The sequence below is a fragment of the Ranitomeya variabilis genome, chromosome 4, assembly GCF_051348905.1.
Source record: "Ranitomeya variabilis isolate aRanVar5 chromosome 4, aRanVar5.hap1, whole genome shotgun sequence".
In the NCBI taxonomy this organism is placed as follows: domain Eukaryota; kingdom Metazoa; phylum Chordata; class Amphibia; order Anura; family Dendrobatidae; genus Ranitomeya; species Ranitomeya variabilis.
The window spans coordinates 630,664,921-630,679,488 of record NC_135235.1 but is presented as its reverse complement, the minus strand read 5'-3'; the positions used below and the strand labels follow the sequence as shown (position 1 = coordinate 630,679,488).

At 47.2% G+C, this 14,568-nt stretch overlaps 2 protein-coding genes across 5 annotated transcripts in view; both read left to right on the top strand.

Moving 5' to 3' along the window:
• Positions 1-14,568, top strand: part of LOC143767223 (uncharacterized) — a 323,645-nt gene that overhangs the window by 163,020 nt on the left and 146,057 nt on the right. The gene's annotated exons all lie outside the window — the stretch shown is intronic.
• The window catches only part of LOC143767300 (gastrula zinc finger protein XlCGF66.1-like), a 91,134-nt gene that overhangs the window by 33,858 nt on the left and 42,708 nt on the right, over positions 1-14,568 (top strand). For 3 of the 4 annotated variants that reach the window (XM_077255531.1, XM_077255532.1, XM_077255530.1), the window contains exons 2-5: positions 5,776-5,922; positions 6,052-6,228; positions 6,317-6,440; positions 6,524-6,621. In XM_077255531.1, coding sequence (XP_077111646.1) covers positions 5,845-5,922; positions 6,052-6,228; positions 6,317-6,440; positions 6,524-6,621 — 477 coding nt within the window. In that variant the 5' untranslated portion in view covers positions 5,776-5,844. Of the gene's footprint in view, positions 1-5,775; positions 5,923-6,051; positions 6,229-6,316; positions 6,441-6,523; positions 6,622-7,592; positions 7,629-14,568 lie in introns of all 4 variants that reach the window. The other variant, XM_077255529.1, reaches the window with a different exon arrangement.

The window sequence follows — 14,568 nt, the reverse complement described above, 5'->3', positions numbered from 1 at the left end:
GGGTCACTGTCCTGCGTCTCTGCCCATCCATGATGAGGTAATGGGTTCAGTATAGCTTCTTGCTTGTCATTACACCTATTCCTCACATAATGGGAATACTGAGTCGCCCCGGGGCGATGAAAAGCTGGTAACTCTATCTCTTCGAGTGCATCAGGTTCGTCTCCCATTTCTGGTAAGTTGGGCATCCTGGACAGCGAATTGGCATTGGCATTCTTGTGCCATGGACGGTACTTGATGGTGAATTCATAGTTGGACAACCATCCATCGGCTGCTCCAAGGCACCTAGTTTTGCCGTCTTCAGGTGTGTCAGTGGATTGTTGTCCGTGAAAACTGTGAATCTTGCAGAGGCCAGGTAGTGCTTGAACCTCTGTTACCACTCAGATTATGGCGAGGAACTCCAGCTTGAAGGAACTGTAGTTTTTGGGCTTCCTTTCAGTGGGACGAAACTTCCAGCTGGCATAGGCAATTACTCTTTCTTTGCCTTTCTGCACCTGGGACAACACTGCTCCCAATCCCACGTTGTTGGCGTCTGTGTAGAGTGCAAACGGTTGGTCAGTCAGGGTAGGCCAGTACCTCATCTCCCATGAGAGCCAACTTCAACTGAATGAAGGAGCCTTCCAGCCTGTTGTTCCATTCAAATGGAGTATTCTTACCTTTTGTCTTCTTGGACTGGCCAACTAACAGGTCTTGAAGTGGTGCGGCTACCTTGGCGAAGTCTTTGATAAATCTTCGGTAGTAGCCTACCAACCTGAGGAACTGTCGGACTTCGTGGATTTTCCTGGGTTTTGGACAGTCCCTGATTACGGTGACCTTGTCAGGGTCTGGTGGCACACCTTCAGCGCTTACCACATGGTCCAGGTACTGCACTTTGGGCTTTAACAGATGGCATTTGGATGGCTTTACCTTCAGACCAAAGTTAGCTTCAAACACCTTGGCCAGGTGCTTCAGGTGGTCTTCATATGTCTTGGAGAAGACTATGACATCATCCAGGTACAACAGGATGGTTTCAAAATTCTTGTGCCCGAGACAGCACTCCATCATCCTCTGGAATGTTCCTGGTGTGTTGCACAGTCCAAACGGCATGTAGTTGAATTCGGAGAGACCCATCGGTGTTGTGAAGGCGGTCCTTTCTTTATCCGCCTCTGCCACGGGAACCTGCCAGTACCCACTGGTGAGATCCAAAGTGGAAAAGTAGTTAGCAGATTTTAAAGCAGCTAATGACTTCTATTCTGGGCAACGGGTATGCATCCTTGTGTGTAATGCAGTTTATCTGCCTATAATCAACACACATTGATAGCCAATAACATATGATGATGTAGCGGTCTCGTGAGACCGCTACGTCATCTCCAGTTGTTGCCGCAATGCATTCTTGCGACCGGAGCAGCGCGCGAGGAGCGGGAAAGGCCTGGGCTGGATCTGGGGCCGCCGGAGGGTGAGTATATAATGATTTTTTATTTTTTTATTATTTTTAGCATTATATGTTTTTACTGTTGATGCTGCAGAGGCAGCATAAATAGTAAAAAATTGGTCACACAGAGCGTTAATGGTACCGTAAACGTACTGCGTTACACCACGCTATTCCGCGGTGTAAGGCAGTCCATTTAACGCTATGTGGGAGCTGGCTGGGGGGACTATGGAGGGGGCACTGACTGCTGGGGAGTAGGAAAGTGCTAATTCGCGGCCTGACTGTGCCCAGCTGGCTGTGACCAATCAACGACTTGGGATTCCCTTTACAGACAGACAAACAGACGGAAGTGACCCCTTAGACAATTATATAGATAGATAATACCTGTGGCTGCGCTTCTACTTATAACGGATTGTTCATTTTAAATGTATATTATTATTTTTGTGAGCGCCTTCTGTGCCACCACATGCCCTTGTACTAGTTAATAAAGGCAATTTTATTCACAATATTTCTTTATTGTCCTGACATTTTGAAACTTACTTCTCTAACCGTGTCTCGATTTCTGTTCTTTGTCAGTTTCTCCTGTTTATCCAAGTGGTTTTCTTCCATTTGTCCATACTGACACTACTAAGTATTTAATTTTTATGTACAGATTTATTATAATATTTCTGGTGTCTCCCTTATCCTTGTACATTTATGGTGTCTCCTTTATCCTTGTACATGTATGTTAAACTATAATGAGGCAGCAGAGTTACTCTGAACTCCATCTGACCTCTGATCAGCTATGTCATTCTTTTCAGAGGTGCGCATAACTGTGGTTGATCACTTTTTTTCTGCACGCCTAAAAAAAACACCGCTGGATCACAGGCCAAATGGTATCCAAAGTGCCTCCATCTGCCTCATTATAAGGAATCTCCCACCTGGGGTTCCATCTGAATCACATATTTCAAAGATTTACATGGAAGCCCTGATGTAAGTGCTCAGCATAGAGCGCAGGATAAATGTGAGCCAAGCTTTACTTTTGGCTGCTGTCACACACTAAAAATGGTTTGTTTTGCTAAACAAAATTTTTACATCACCATATTTTGAGACCTATAATTTTTCTATATTTTTGCTGACAGTCATGTGAGGGCTTGTTTTTTTGCTGGACGAGTTGACATTTTTATTGGTACCATTTTTGGCCACATAACTTTTTTGATCGCTTTCTATTCCAATTTTTGGATGGCAGAATGAACAAAAACCAACAATTCTGAAGTTTTTTTTATGCTTTTACCGTGCGGATATATTGATAAGGCAGCTTTATTCTTCAGGTGTCGGTATGACTACAGCGATATGACATTTATATAATTTTTTTCATGTTTTGTTTCCGCTTTCACACAATAAAACTTTTTCCTATAAAATTGTTTTTGTTTTTGCATCTCTATATTCTGAAATGTATAAATTTTTTATTTTGTTTTTAGCTAATTATTTTTTTTTACATTCTACTTATACTTATTTCAGAGGTCTCAAGCTGCATTCCTCAAGGGCTGCAAACAGGTCATGTTTTCAGGATTTCCTTGTGTTGCACAGGTGATAACTTAATAACCTGCACAGATAATGATTCTAGCACCTAGTGCAATGCTAAGTAAATCTTGAAAACACGCAGTTTGCAGCCCTCAAGGAATGCAGTTTGAGACCCCTGACTTATTTTTATTCACTTTTTGTTCAGCGATAAGATAAAAAAGCATAATTTTTTGACAAGTTTTTTCTATTCTTTTACTGTGTTCACTCAAGGTGTTAACTAATAGGACAGTTTTATGGGACACGTTGTTCTAGATGCTGCAACACTTAAATATATGTACTTTATTTTTGTTTTTACATAAATGTATTTATTGGATTCATATTTTTTCTTTTTTCTTTTCTTTATTTTGTGATTTTTTTTTTTATACATAGCCTTCCATATAGTATAATGCACTTTCCATGGTTCTCCATATATTATAGTGCACTCTCTATAGTTCTCAAATAATATAATGCACTCCCCATAGTCCTTCATATAGTATAATGCACCCCGCCTAGTCATCCATATAATATAATGCACCTCCAGTCCTCCATATAGAATAATGCACCCCCAAGGTCCTATATGTAATATAATGCACCTCCCTAGTCCTCCATACAGTATAATGCACTTCCCATAAATGCACCCTTTTAGTCCTCCATGTAGTATAATGCACCTATCCATAGTCCTCCATGCAGTTCAATGCACCCTATAGTCCTCCATACAGTATAAGGCATCTCCATAATCCTCTATATAGTAGAGTTCACTAGACATAGTCATCCATATTGTACAATGCATCCCCCATAGTCTTCCAAATAGTATAATGCACCCCCATACTCCTCCATATAGTATACTGCATTCAACATAGCCCTCCTTATAGCACAATGCACCCCATAGTCCTCCACACAGTATAATGCACTCCTGAAAGTCCTGTATACAGTATTTTGGCCATTACAATGTATTCACAGATTTAAAAAAATACAATACTCACCTCTTCTTGTTCCCCCACTGCTCTGGTCTCTGCAGCGAGGTTTCTGAAGCACTGCACATATCAGTGCAGCAGGCACCATGTAGTGTGCTGCACTGAAACATCACATGCAAGTGGATCAAAACGTCATGACTCCCATACAAGTGCACACTGTGTGCTAAGAGAAAAGCATTAGGAATGAATAGACAATCAGACAGTGATGCTACATTCACACCAGAGCAGCTAATCAAGAGGTCTGGAGCATAGAAGGGGCACAAAATTAATTTTCCACAGAAAAATGTATGTCTTATATCAATATAATAATAACAACACAATAAAAGGTGACACTAGGTCAATAATGTTTAAAAAGCTATCAAATTGTATTAATGTTAGCATGAACAAAAGTGCAAGGGGATGAAAACAACAGCAAGACACTACTGCCACATATGTGTCGTGTAAACGCGCAACACCAGGATATACCAGCAGTAATAATAATAATAGATCTTATATCTTATAAGCCATATTCCCATATAAACAGCCCAGCCAGTGGCGTAAATAGAAAATATATAAAAATAAGTGACAAGGTGAAATGGGTTACTGCTGAAACCTAAACCACAACTACCACTGCTCCCATAGTGTGTCCAGACCTCCATTCAGCCATGTCTGTAGGAGTACCATCAAGAAAAAGTATTGGGACCATTATCCTTACCAGCAGCAGGGGGTAGGTTAGGTATCCAGAAGGCACGCATCCACCCCAATGCTTCGTCAGGGAGCAGATCTGGGAGCACAGCGGTACGCTTTGTAGACGAGGGCCAGAAAGAGCATGTGCTCCTGAGTATGGCAAGTGCTGAATCAAGTGGCCTCTCCTCCTCTTCTAAAACCTTAACATCAAACACAGCACAATCCTCAGAGGTTGCTCGCCAATTACCATTGTTTCCTCCTATGAAAAAACTCTCTAACCGGCCCAATGACTGTGGGGAACCACAGATGGGCCATTCTGCAGAGCTGTTCTATTCCATGGGCATCAGTGGTATGCTCCAAAGATTAACAGGATCAAAAGCAGGAAAGATTCTGCACCAATGCCTAAAATTTTTCCTGTTGGATCCAGGGCCGAACGAAGAAAGGTCACAGCAGAATCCAGATCCTCATCACCATACGTTAACCCCCAGGGGTGGAGAAGATCCTAATGAGACTTAGATACCCGAGGCGCATGTGGACTGTACTGTGCTGTCAGGGCAGGACAAGGAGGAGGGTGACTCTCAGGGCAAGGAGTGGGAGAAAAGAGAAGATGACGATGAGGTTGTAGGTCCCACTTGGTGTGAGCCCAGAGGCATGCAGCTGAGTAGCTCAGCAGAGGAGGTGGAGGAGGAAGACGAGGAGGTTACTTTGCAGCTTGCAGAATAGATACGGAGTGATGCAATCACGAGAAGCACTGCATCCTCAGCCACAAATCTGGCTGTGGCCAGCAGCAGTCGTGAGTCTGAAGTTCGCAGCGTCGGAAAGGGTTACCTAGCCTGGGCCTTTTTTGAGACCGCCAAAGATGACCCAATAATCATGATGTTCTCCCATATAACACAGATAGGTGATCATTTTCAAACTTGAGAATACCCCTTTGATGGTCGGGATAAGCCTGGGTAAAGAAGCCATTATTGCGCTATTTGAGTGTCAGTATTTACTGTAGTTACCATGTGACGTAAGAGTCTAAGTGAGGGACTGACCATGACAGTGATTATAATTTGATTTTGTGTTATACCGGAGGCAGGACAGGCCCATGAGTGTATGTAGTGATCATGTGAAGTCGGTAAAATCTCCAGAGATTTCTTGCATGGGATCTTTATAATGTTACATTGTCATCTTCTCCCAATTCAGGTCCTGACAATATCAGACCCTCTCAGTGGAGATCTATATCGGAGAATTTTCCTGAGTGACCCTATAAGGATGGATAGGAACAGGGACAAGATGGCGGAGAGAATATTACACCTCACCCTAGAGATCCTCTTCCGGCTTATTGGTCAGGTGAGAGATTCTGATGATGTCACATTACATCATTCTTATCTATGGGAATAACAGATGGACAGAACTGGAGAGGTGAGGACTCTGGAAATGTCTGTAGTGAGATTTATTTATGTGTCTTTCCTTAATCAGGATTACATATTAGTAAAGCCCTCCAGAGAGCGCCATCAGACCCCTGTGTCTGAGGGAGGTGGAAGACCCCCAAGCTCAATCATGGGGCCTCCACCTCACTTCCTGATACATGAGGACATCAATGACCAGAAGATCCTAGAACTCACCTACAAGATGATTGAGCTGCTAACTGGAGAGGTAACACTGCTGGGAATGCTGGGACATTATACAGTAACACTATGAAGAGATATTGTATAAGAGATGACTGTATCATTGTATGTATTAGGTTCCTATACGGTGTCAGGATGTCACCGTCTATTTCTCAATGGAGGAGTGGGAATATTTAGAAGGGCACAAAGATCTCTACAAGGACGTCATGATGGAGGTTCCTGATCCCCTCACATCACCAGGTAATAGACAGGACTAAATACACACGGCCTATAATTATCTGTATGTGAAGAATGAATTCAGTCCCTGTATGTGTTTCCTCCAGTTCTATCCAGTGAGAGGACAACACCAGAGAGATGTCACCGTCCTCTTCTTCCACAGGACTGTACACAAGAAAATTCCAATCTTCCTCAGAATTACAAGGTAGATGGAGAGAAGGTGTTATGAAATTTTCCCCATGATTTATAGAAGGCTGTGAAGGCCTATTGTTTAGTCTTGTTTTATCCATCAGTGTTATGCAATGAACGGCCAATTTATTAGAAACATCTGCTCTTTCCCAACTGGAGGTTCAAAGCGTGGAAATTAGGCAGCAGCACTTTTCCATCTGTGACTTATTAGACACGACACGACTTTGCACAAGGCAATCACTGATAGATTATGAGGTATTTATGTGCAAGGATGTCAAAAGTATAATGAAAATAGTGAGATAAAAGAAAAACTTCCAGTGTTATTAGATCTTATAGAAATAAGCAACTCATCAACAAAGACATCAAGAATTATTCTGAAACAGGTGCACAGTCATGCAAATTGCAGATGAATACTAATGTGTGTACTGATCATTCCTTAACACAATTCGGCTATAGCAGCAGATGTCTTGTTCCAGTGCCATTGCTTTCCAGCAAAACAGTAAGAAAAAAACTTATTTGAGCGAAAAAAAAGTAACAGTTAGGCTACGTTCACATTAGCGTTAAGCTAATGTGCGTCGGGTTTGCGTCGGCGACGCAGCGGCGACGCATGCGTCATGCGCCCCTATACTTAACATGGGGGACGCATGCGGTTTTTTTTGTTGCGTTGTGCAACACATGCGTCTTTTTTGCCGCAAGCGTCGGACCAAGAAAACGCAACAAGTTGCATTTTTCTTGCGTCCGATTTTCGGCAAAAACCGACGCATGCGTCGCAAAACGCAGCGTTTTTGCGTGCGTTTTGACGCGTTTTTGCGTGCGTTGTGCGTTGCGTCGCCGACGCAACGGCGCACAACGCTAGTGTGAACGTAGCCTTATTTCTGAGCAGTGGAAACATTTTCTACTTAGATAAGTTTTCTGTTGCACTGTACTGATGGGAGGATCAGAATTTTATTTATGCAGAAGCATGAATCCATGTTCCCTTCTTGTCAGGTGTCAACATTTCTGGCTGGTGGAAGTGGATTAAAGGTATGGAAAATATTGTGTGAGCACATCCTGGGTCCTCTGATACCTGTGGATGGATGTTTAGATACTGCAGCTTACCTGAGTATTGTCTGACCAAATTCATCCCTTCATGTCAACTGTTGAGTCTACTGTATAAGTGCAATGATCCACGTCACAAGGGTCATGTAGTTATGAATTGCTTCCATTATAAGGGTCTTGTAACGTGGATCGGGGTGGTAGCCTCGGGCTCGCATCTGACACCTCGGCAGGCTACATGAAAGTGGGGGTCCTGGCTAAGTGTGGACTAGGGCTAGCCCTTGCAGGCTGCATGTTATCGATGACTTTGGTTGGCCAGGAACATATGGTTGACAGTTCAACGAGGGAAACCATCAGTCAAAAATAAACTTTTTACTAAACAATAATTTGGTGGAGATCATATACAGTAGATAGCGGGAATACAACTTTATGAACGTTTTCTTTGCAATACAGCGCATTTTCCAAACATAGTTCTAATTCCTTCACTTGTCCTATATCTTCATCGTTCCTCTATACTTCACCACAACCCAGCACAGTATTACGGTCCAGTTAGTAAAAGTCCTATTCTCAACCTGTGTTTCTGTGTCTTGTTTCATCTCCAGGCAACTATATTGCCAGTATGGACAGTACTCACTTCCCCTGACGAAGCTGTCTTGAACAGCGATACGCGTTGGGCTCTCCCTCCATTGCCCTTCACTTGCTGGCTGCCCAGTTCTTGCTACATTTTCTCCATATTCTGTGAGCTTTCTGTCTGGATCACCTTCTAGCTGCTGCAGCATGTACCCCTCTTATGCTCAGGACGGGTGACAACCGTGCTCCGTCTTCCTATTTGGGGTAATTATTTGGCCGCATTTGCTTGTGCCCTACCCATTACATACCAGGAGGACTATTTGCTGGGGGTAAGCTGCAGCCTGACAGAGTTTTGCTATCGACAGATATATCTTTTGCTGATCAGGACAGGGCGGCTTTTGCCAGTAATTATTTATATGTGTATACTATTTGATTATCTGCCATATTTGATGTATGAATATTGTGTATTGGGCAGTGTTGGGCACACGTATATGGAGGGAGTTTTGTATGTATGGTTTTAATTGTTTTTATACATGTTACCAATAAAGCTTGTTTGATTCATTATAATTTCTGGTGGTGTGCATACAGTATAATGGCTCTCTTTTTCTTGTTTATTATCCAGTATGGACAGTACTTAACTTCTGTCACCGATGCCTTGGCCTGTTTCAGCCTCCGACTCCATCTTCCTTCACTGACCATCCTCTTTCTCTCTCTCTTGTGATTGCAGAGACGATTCCTCTCCTTCAATTCCTTGCTCCTGTTCGGGATATCATACTGCCTGTAAGACCCCCAAGTCCCAGACATGTGAACATGAGCCAAGGTTCTGGCATAACCTGGACGATGATCAGATCCCCCTAAGCTCCACCAATGCAATGCTTGTTGTACCCCCAAACTAACTGGCCTCCGTTTTTCTTTCACAGGCCCTCTCTAGGTCTTATATACGTACAGAAGTGGCTGTACCCTTGTGCACCTGCAGCACCCCAGAGTCCTGGTTGTTGCAGTACTGTGGCTCCGCCACTATGGGGAGCTATGGTACGTCTGATTGCACTAAAGGAGTTTCTCTGACCAGGTAACACCTCACTACACTTCACACTCCGGCCACCAGGGGGGGTGGTCCTATCTAGTAGGCCACTCCTCACACTATGGTAAAACTGGGGGTTGGACAGGAAGACAGGGAGAAGTAGCTGGGAAGAGCTAGTGAGAGGACCTGTCAGGGATGGGATCCTGGCAGACTCCTCAGAACAGAACTAACCAGTGCAAAACTGGAATACAGTAAAGAAGTATTGGGACCAGAAGGAGTCGTGCTGTTAGACCGAGGCAACATCCTTCTGAGGCGCAAACAGTCGGTGGCCGGAACGCCGAGCAAGTAAGAGACTTTAAGTACACTGCAAACCACGGCCGGACAGCTAATTATAGGTTGGCTGTCTCACTTAACACCTAAGCAGACAACGGAGGCAGTTGTGGGAGAGGGGCGACTCTAGGGTCCCGGAAGAACTCCAGGCCTACCCCGTCATACGGGTGCGTCCTACCATATCATCTGGGGGACGGAGAGAACGAACATCAGAGACAGACAGAAACAGTTGTGAGGACTATCCCGGGAGCTCAGCAGGGAAGAACTACAACCTCCAGCGCTAGAAGGTAGACACTGATTCCCACCTGTAAAGAGAACTCCTGATGTGCCTTTGGACCGGCCGGTCTCTGACAACCCAGTTAACAGCGCTCTAGACTGAGGTCTCCAAAACCTTCAGTAAAGAGGTAAAGAGACTGCAACCTGGTGTCTTCGTTATTTACCGCGACTTGCACCCCACAACTGCACCATCATCATCACTTATTGCACCGGACGTCCCCCACTGACAGACAGGGCCACGGACCGGGTCTAGCCAGGACTGAGACCTAGAGGCCCGGCTCCGGGTACCCCTCGGCCCTGCGGCGGTGTGGGGCGCTCCAACTTGGCGTCACGAACAGGATCTACTTAAGCCTGAAGAATCAGGTCATGTGTGCTCTGGAACTGTGATTTCTTGCGCTTGAACTGTACTTTATTGAAAAGACTGTGTACTGCCATTTACCGCCAAAAATTCGCAATTGCCGCGCACGGAGGGAGGAGCCTTAGCTACGTGGGCGGAATCAGCCAAAAGAAGCGCGGAACGGAAAGCGCGGTAAGGCGCCAATCCCGGAAGAGGAACTCCGACCTCCAGCAGGTTAGTGGGAGGAAGGGACAGCCATGTCTGAGTCGGGAGGAGAGGAGGTGGCGGTCGCAGCCGCGGACGCAGGGGCAGCTCCGGTCCCCGCAGCGGACGGAGCCGCGGCCCTAATACCACCACCGGTAGCCGCAGAACCCGCTGTTCCTCCCAGCCAGCCGGACGCTGCCGCTAACACAAAAGCCATAATGCCCTTTTCTATGCCGTACCTGCCCGGAGCGGCCTGGCTCCCACGATACTCTGGGGAGTCGCATACATTCACTGACTTTAAGGAAGGGCTCTGCAGCCTGCTCGAGTTCTATCCCCTGACAGAGCCCCAGAAGGTTCATATGATAACCGGCCAACTCTTTGGGGCGGCTCTGAGAGAATTGAAATCCTAGCCCGCTGAGGATAAAGGAACTGCACAACAGATTTTTGCCAAGCTTAAAGCCACCTTTGATACTCGCACTGCTACGGAAATTAAACTGACTTTTTATGGATGCAAACAGAGGCCACAGGATAGCTTACGGGACTATGCCCTTAATCTCCAGGAGGCGATGCGGGCCATTAAGCAGAGTGACCCCGGCAGCATGCAGGATGAGGATAAACTTCTGAAGGAGCGGTTCATTGAGGGGCTCCTGTGCAGTCACCAGCGGGGCCAATTGCACTTCCTGGCCATGCAAAATCCAGACTTGACTTTTGCGCAGTTCAAAGATAAAGCTATCCAGGCATTGCAGGAGCGACAGCCCAGCCGCGCAATACCACCCAGGCGCCCCGCTCTCACATACCACCAGGAGGTGGCATCGGATACCCCAGTTGCCGCGGAGGCCGACGCCCAGAGCTTCGAGGACGACTCCCCTGCAGGACTCCGTCTTCAGGTGCAGGAGCTGACCAAGAACGTTGCTGCCCTAGCCCGGACGGTGCAGTCCCTACAGGAGGCCCCCAAGAAAAAGATCCAGCTAGCCTCCGGACCAGAGGATGTTCCCTGGACGCGACAGAAGAGGACCCCACCGACCAGAGGCCGGGACAGCGATCGTTTCCATCATGACGGACGACCCATCTGCCGCCGATGTCACCAGGTGGGCCATCTTGCAAGGTACTGTCCTTTAAACGAGCAACCCCTGGGGCAAAGGGCCAACCCCCAGGAGTAGGACGGTCAGGCCCGCAGCATTGGAGAACCAAGTATATTGGAGGACGACCAGTTCTCCCTGTAGTGATTGATGGAATCCCCTTGAATGCTTTGCTGGACACCGGTTCTCAGGTGACGACTATACCTTACGTGCTCTACAAACGGTATTGGGAGGACGCTGATATTACTCGTGGCCCTGACGATGATTTCACCATAATCGCCAGTAATGGTCAGCTGTTGCCACAAGTGGGGTATAAGGAGGTCACCATCAAAGTGGGGCGGGTGGAATTGAAAGCCCAAGGGATTGTGATTGTTGATATTGATCGTCAAGAATGTAATCCCATGATGACTCTTGGTACTAATGTTATAGAAAATTGTCTTGCAGAAGTGATTGTTTTGTTGCAACAGGTGGCAGAAACCGCTGGCCACAGTGAGCAACGTGCCCTGCAGAAGGAAATCAGAGCTCTGATGCAGAGACAGCAGGTAGAGCTGACTGGTGGTGAGATTGGTCGTGTCACTGTGAGTGATTCAAACCTCATCGCGATACCCCCCAAGAGTGAAATGTTAATATGGTGTCGAGCAGCCATAGGCCTCAGGGGTAAGGACTACCAGGCCTTGGTAGAACCCGTATATTCAGACAATAGGCCTACTGTTCTGACAGCCCGGGGGGTGGTCGACGTCCGTCAGGGGAGAGTGCCCGTACGTGTCCTCAATTGTGGGGAGGAAGAGGTTCACCTCACCAAGTATACCACGCTCGCCAAATTGTTCACTGTCAATAATAATGTGATACAGACACCTGAACCCTTGGTCCCGTCAAACTTGGCGGAGAACAAAGGTTCTGCAGAGCCCTCGAAGGACTGGTGTTGGGAATTGCATGTGGGCACTGACTCTACCCCATCCCATCAAAAACAGGGGGCCTACAGGGTGGTACACGAGTACGAGCAGATATTCAGCAAACACCCCTCAGATTTTGGGCAGGTGAAAGGGATCCAACATCACATCCCCACGGGAGATCACCGACCCATAAAAGAGAGATATCGCCCTGTACCCCCAGCTCATTACCAGTGTGCCAAGGACATGTTGCGGGAAATGAAGGAGGCTGGGGTGGTGAGAGACAGCTGTAGCCCCTGGGCAGCTCCGTTAGTCCTTGTTAAAAAGAAAGATGGTACAATGAGAATGTGTGTTGATTACAGGCAGTTGAATCGCATTACACATAAGGACGCATACCCACTGCCTAGGATAGAGGAGTCTCTGGCTGCCTTAAAATCTGCTAACTACTTCTCTACCTTAGATCTCACCAGTGGGTACTGGCAGGTTCCTGTAGCGGAGGCGGACAAAGAGAAGACGGCCTTCACGACGCCAATGGGTCTCTGTGAGTTCAACTACATGCCCTTCGGATTGTGCAATGCTCCCGGAATGTTTCAGAGGATGATGGAGTGCTGCCTGGGACACCTGAACTTTGAAACCGTGCTGCTATATTTGGATGATGTCATTGTCTTCTCTAAGACCTACGAAGACCACCTGAAGCACCTGGCCGAGGTGTTTGAAGCCCTATCCAACTTTGGCTTAAAGGTGAAACCGTCCAAGTGTCATCTGCTGAAACCTAAAGTGCAGTACCTGGGCCATGTGGTGAGCGCTGAAGGAGTGGCCCCAGACCCCGACAAGGTCACAGTGATTAAGGACTGGCCAAAGCCCAGTGACCTCCACGAAGTCCGGCAGTTCCTCGGGCTGGTAGGCTATTACCGGAGGTTCATTAAGGACTTCACCAAGAAGGCCGCACCCTTGCAAAACCTGTTGGTGGGCCAACCAAAGAAGACCAAGGGGAGGAACAGCCCCTTTGATTGGAACGAAGAGCTGGAGGAATCCTTCACCTGTTTGAAGTCGGCACTGACGGGAGAAGAGGTACTGGCTTACCCCGAATACGACCAACCGTTTGTGCTGTACACAGATGCCAGTAATGTGGGACTAGGAGCCGTGCTGTCTCAAGTCCAGAAAGGCAAGGAAAGAGTGATCGCTTACGCCAGCAGGAAACTCCGTCCCACGGAAAGGAACCCTGACAACTACAGTTCCTTCAAACTGGAATTCCTTGCCCTTGTCTGGGCAGTGACAGAGAGGTTTAAGCACTACCTGGCCTCCGCGAAATTCACCGTCTTCACGGACAACAATCCGCTAACGCATCTGGGTACTGCCAAACTCGGGGCTTTGGAACAGCGGTGGATGGCCCGGCTGTCCAACTATGATTTCACCATCAAATATCGGGCAGGACACCAGAATGCCAATGCCGATGCTCTGTCCCGAATGCCCAATTTACCAGAAGTGGGAGAAGACCCGGAGGCACTTGAAGAGGTGGAGCTGCCTGCCTTCCATCGCCCCAAAGCCACTCAGAACTCTCACCATGCGAAGAACAGGCACAAGAACCAACCGGATGCCACGCTGAATCCACTGCCCCACCACGGATGGGCAGAAACCCAGGATAGTGACCCCGCGGTCCGTCAGGTGAAGGAGCTCTTGACGCAGGCTGGGTTGCACCCTGGCCCAGATGATCCTCAAGAAACCCAACAGCTGTGGAAGGGGAGAATCAAGCTGTTTATCCATGATGGCAAGCTGTGCAGGAGGAGCATCGACCCACGTACTCATGAATTGGTGTGGCAGATAGTGGTGCCAAGGCGAGATGCGCCCATGGTTCTGGGAGCCTACCATGATGGAGCCGTACACTTCGGATGGAGGAAGCTGGAGAAGCTACTCCGAGGGAGGTTCTATTGGATTGGCATGAAGAGAACCATTGAGAAGTGGTGTCGGGAGTGTGGTCCATGTAGTCTGCGCAGAAAGGACCGTGACAGTCAACGGGCTCCCCTGCGGCCTATCATCACCAAAAGGCCGCTCGAACTGGTCGCGCTGGATAATGTGAAGCTGACACCTAGCCGGTCGGGCTATATCTACGCCCTTACCATCGTGGACCACTACTCCAGGTTTTTGGTGGTTGTGCCTGTCAAGGATCTAACGGCCAGGACTGCCGCCAGGGCCTTCCAGCAGCACTTTTGTAGGCCCCATG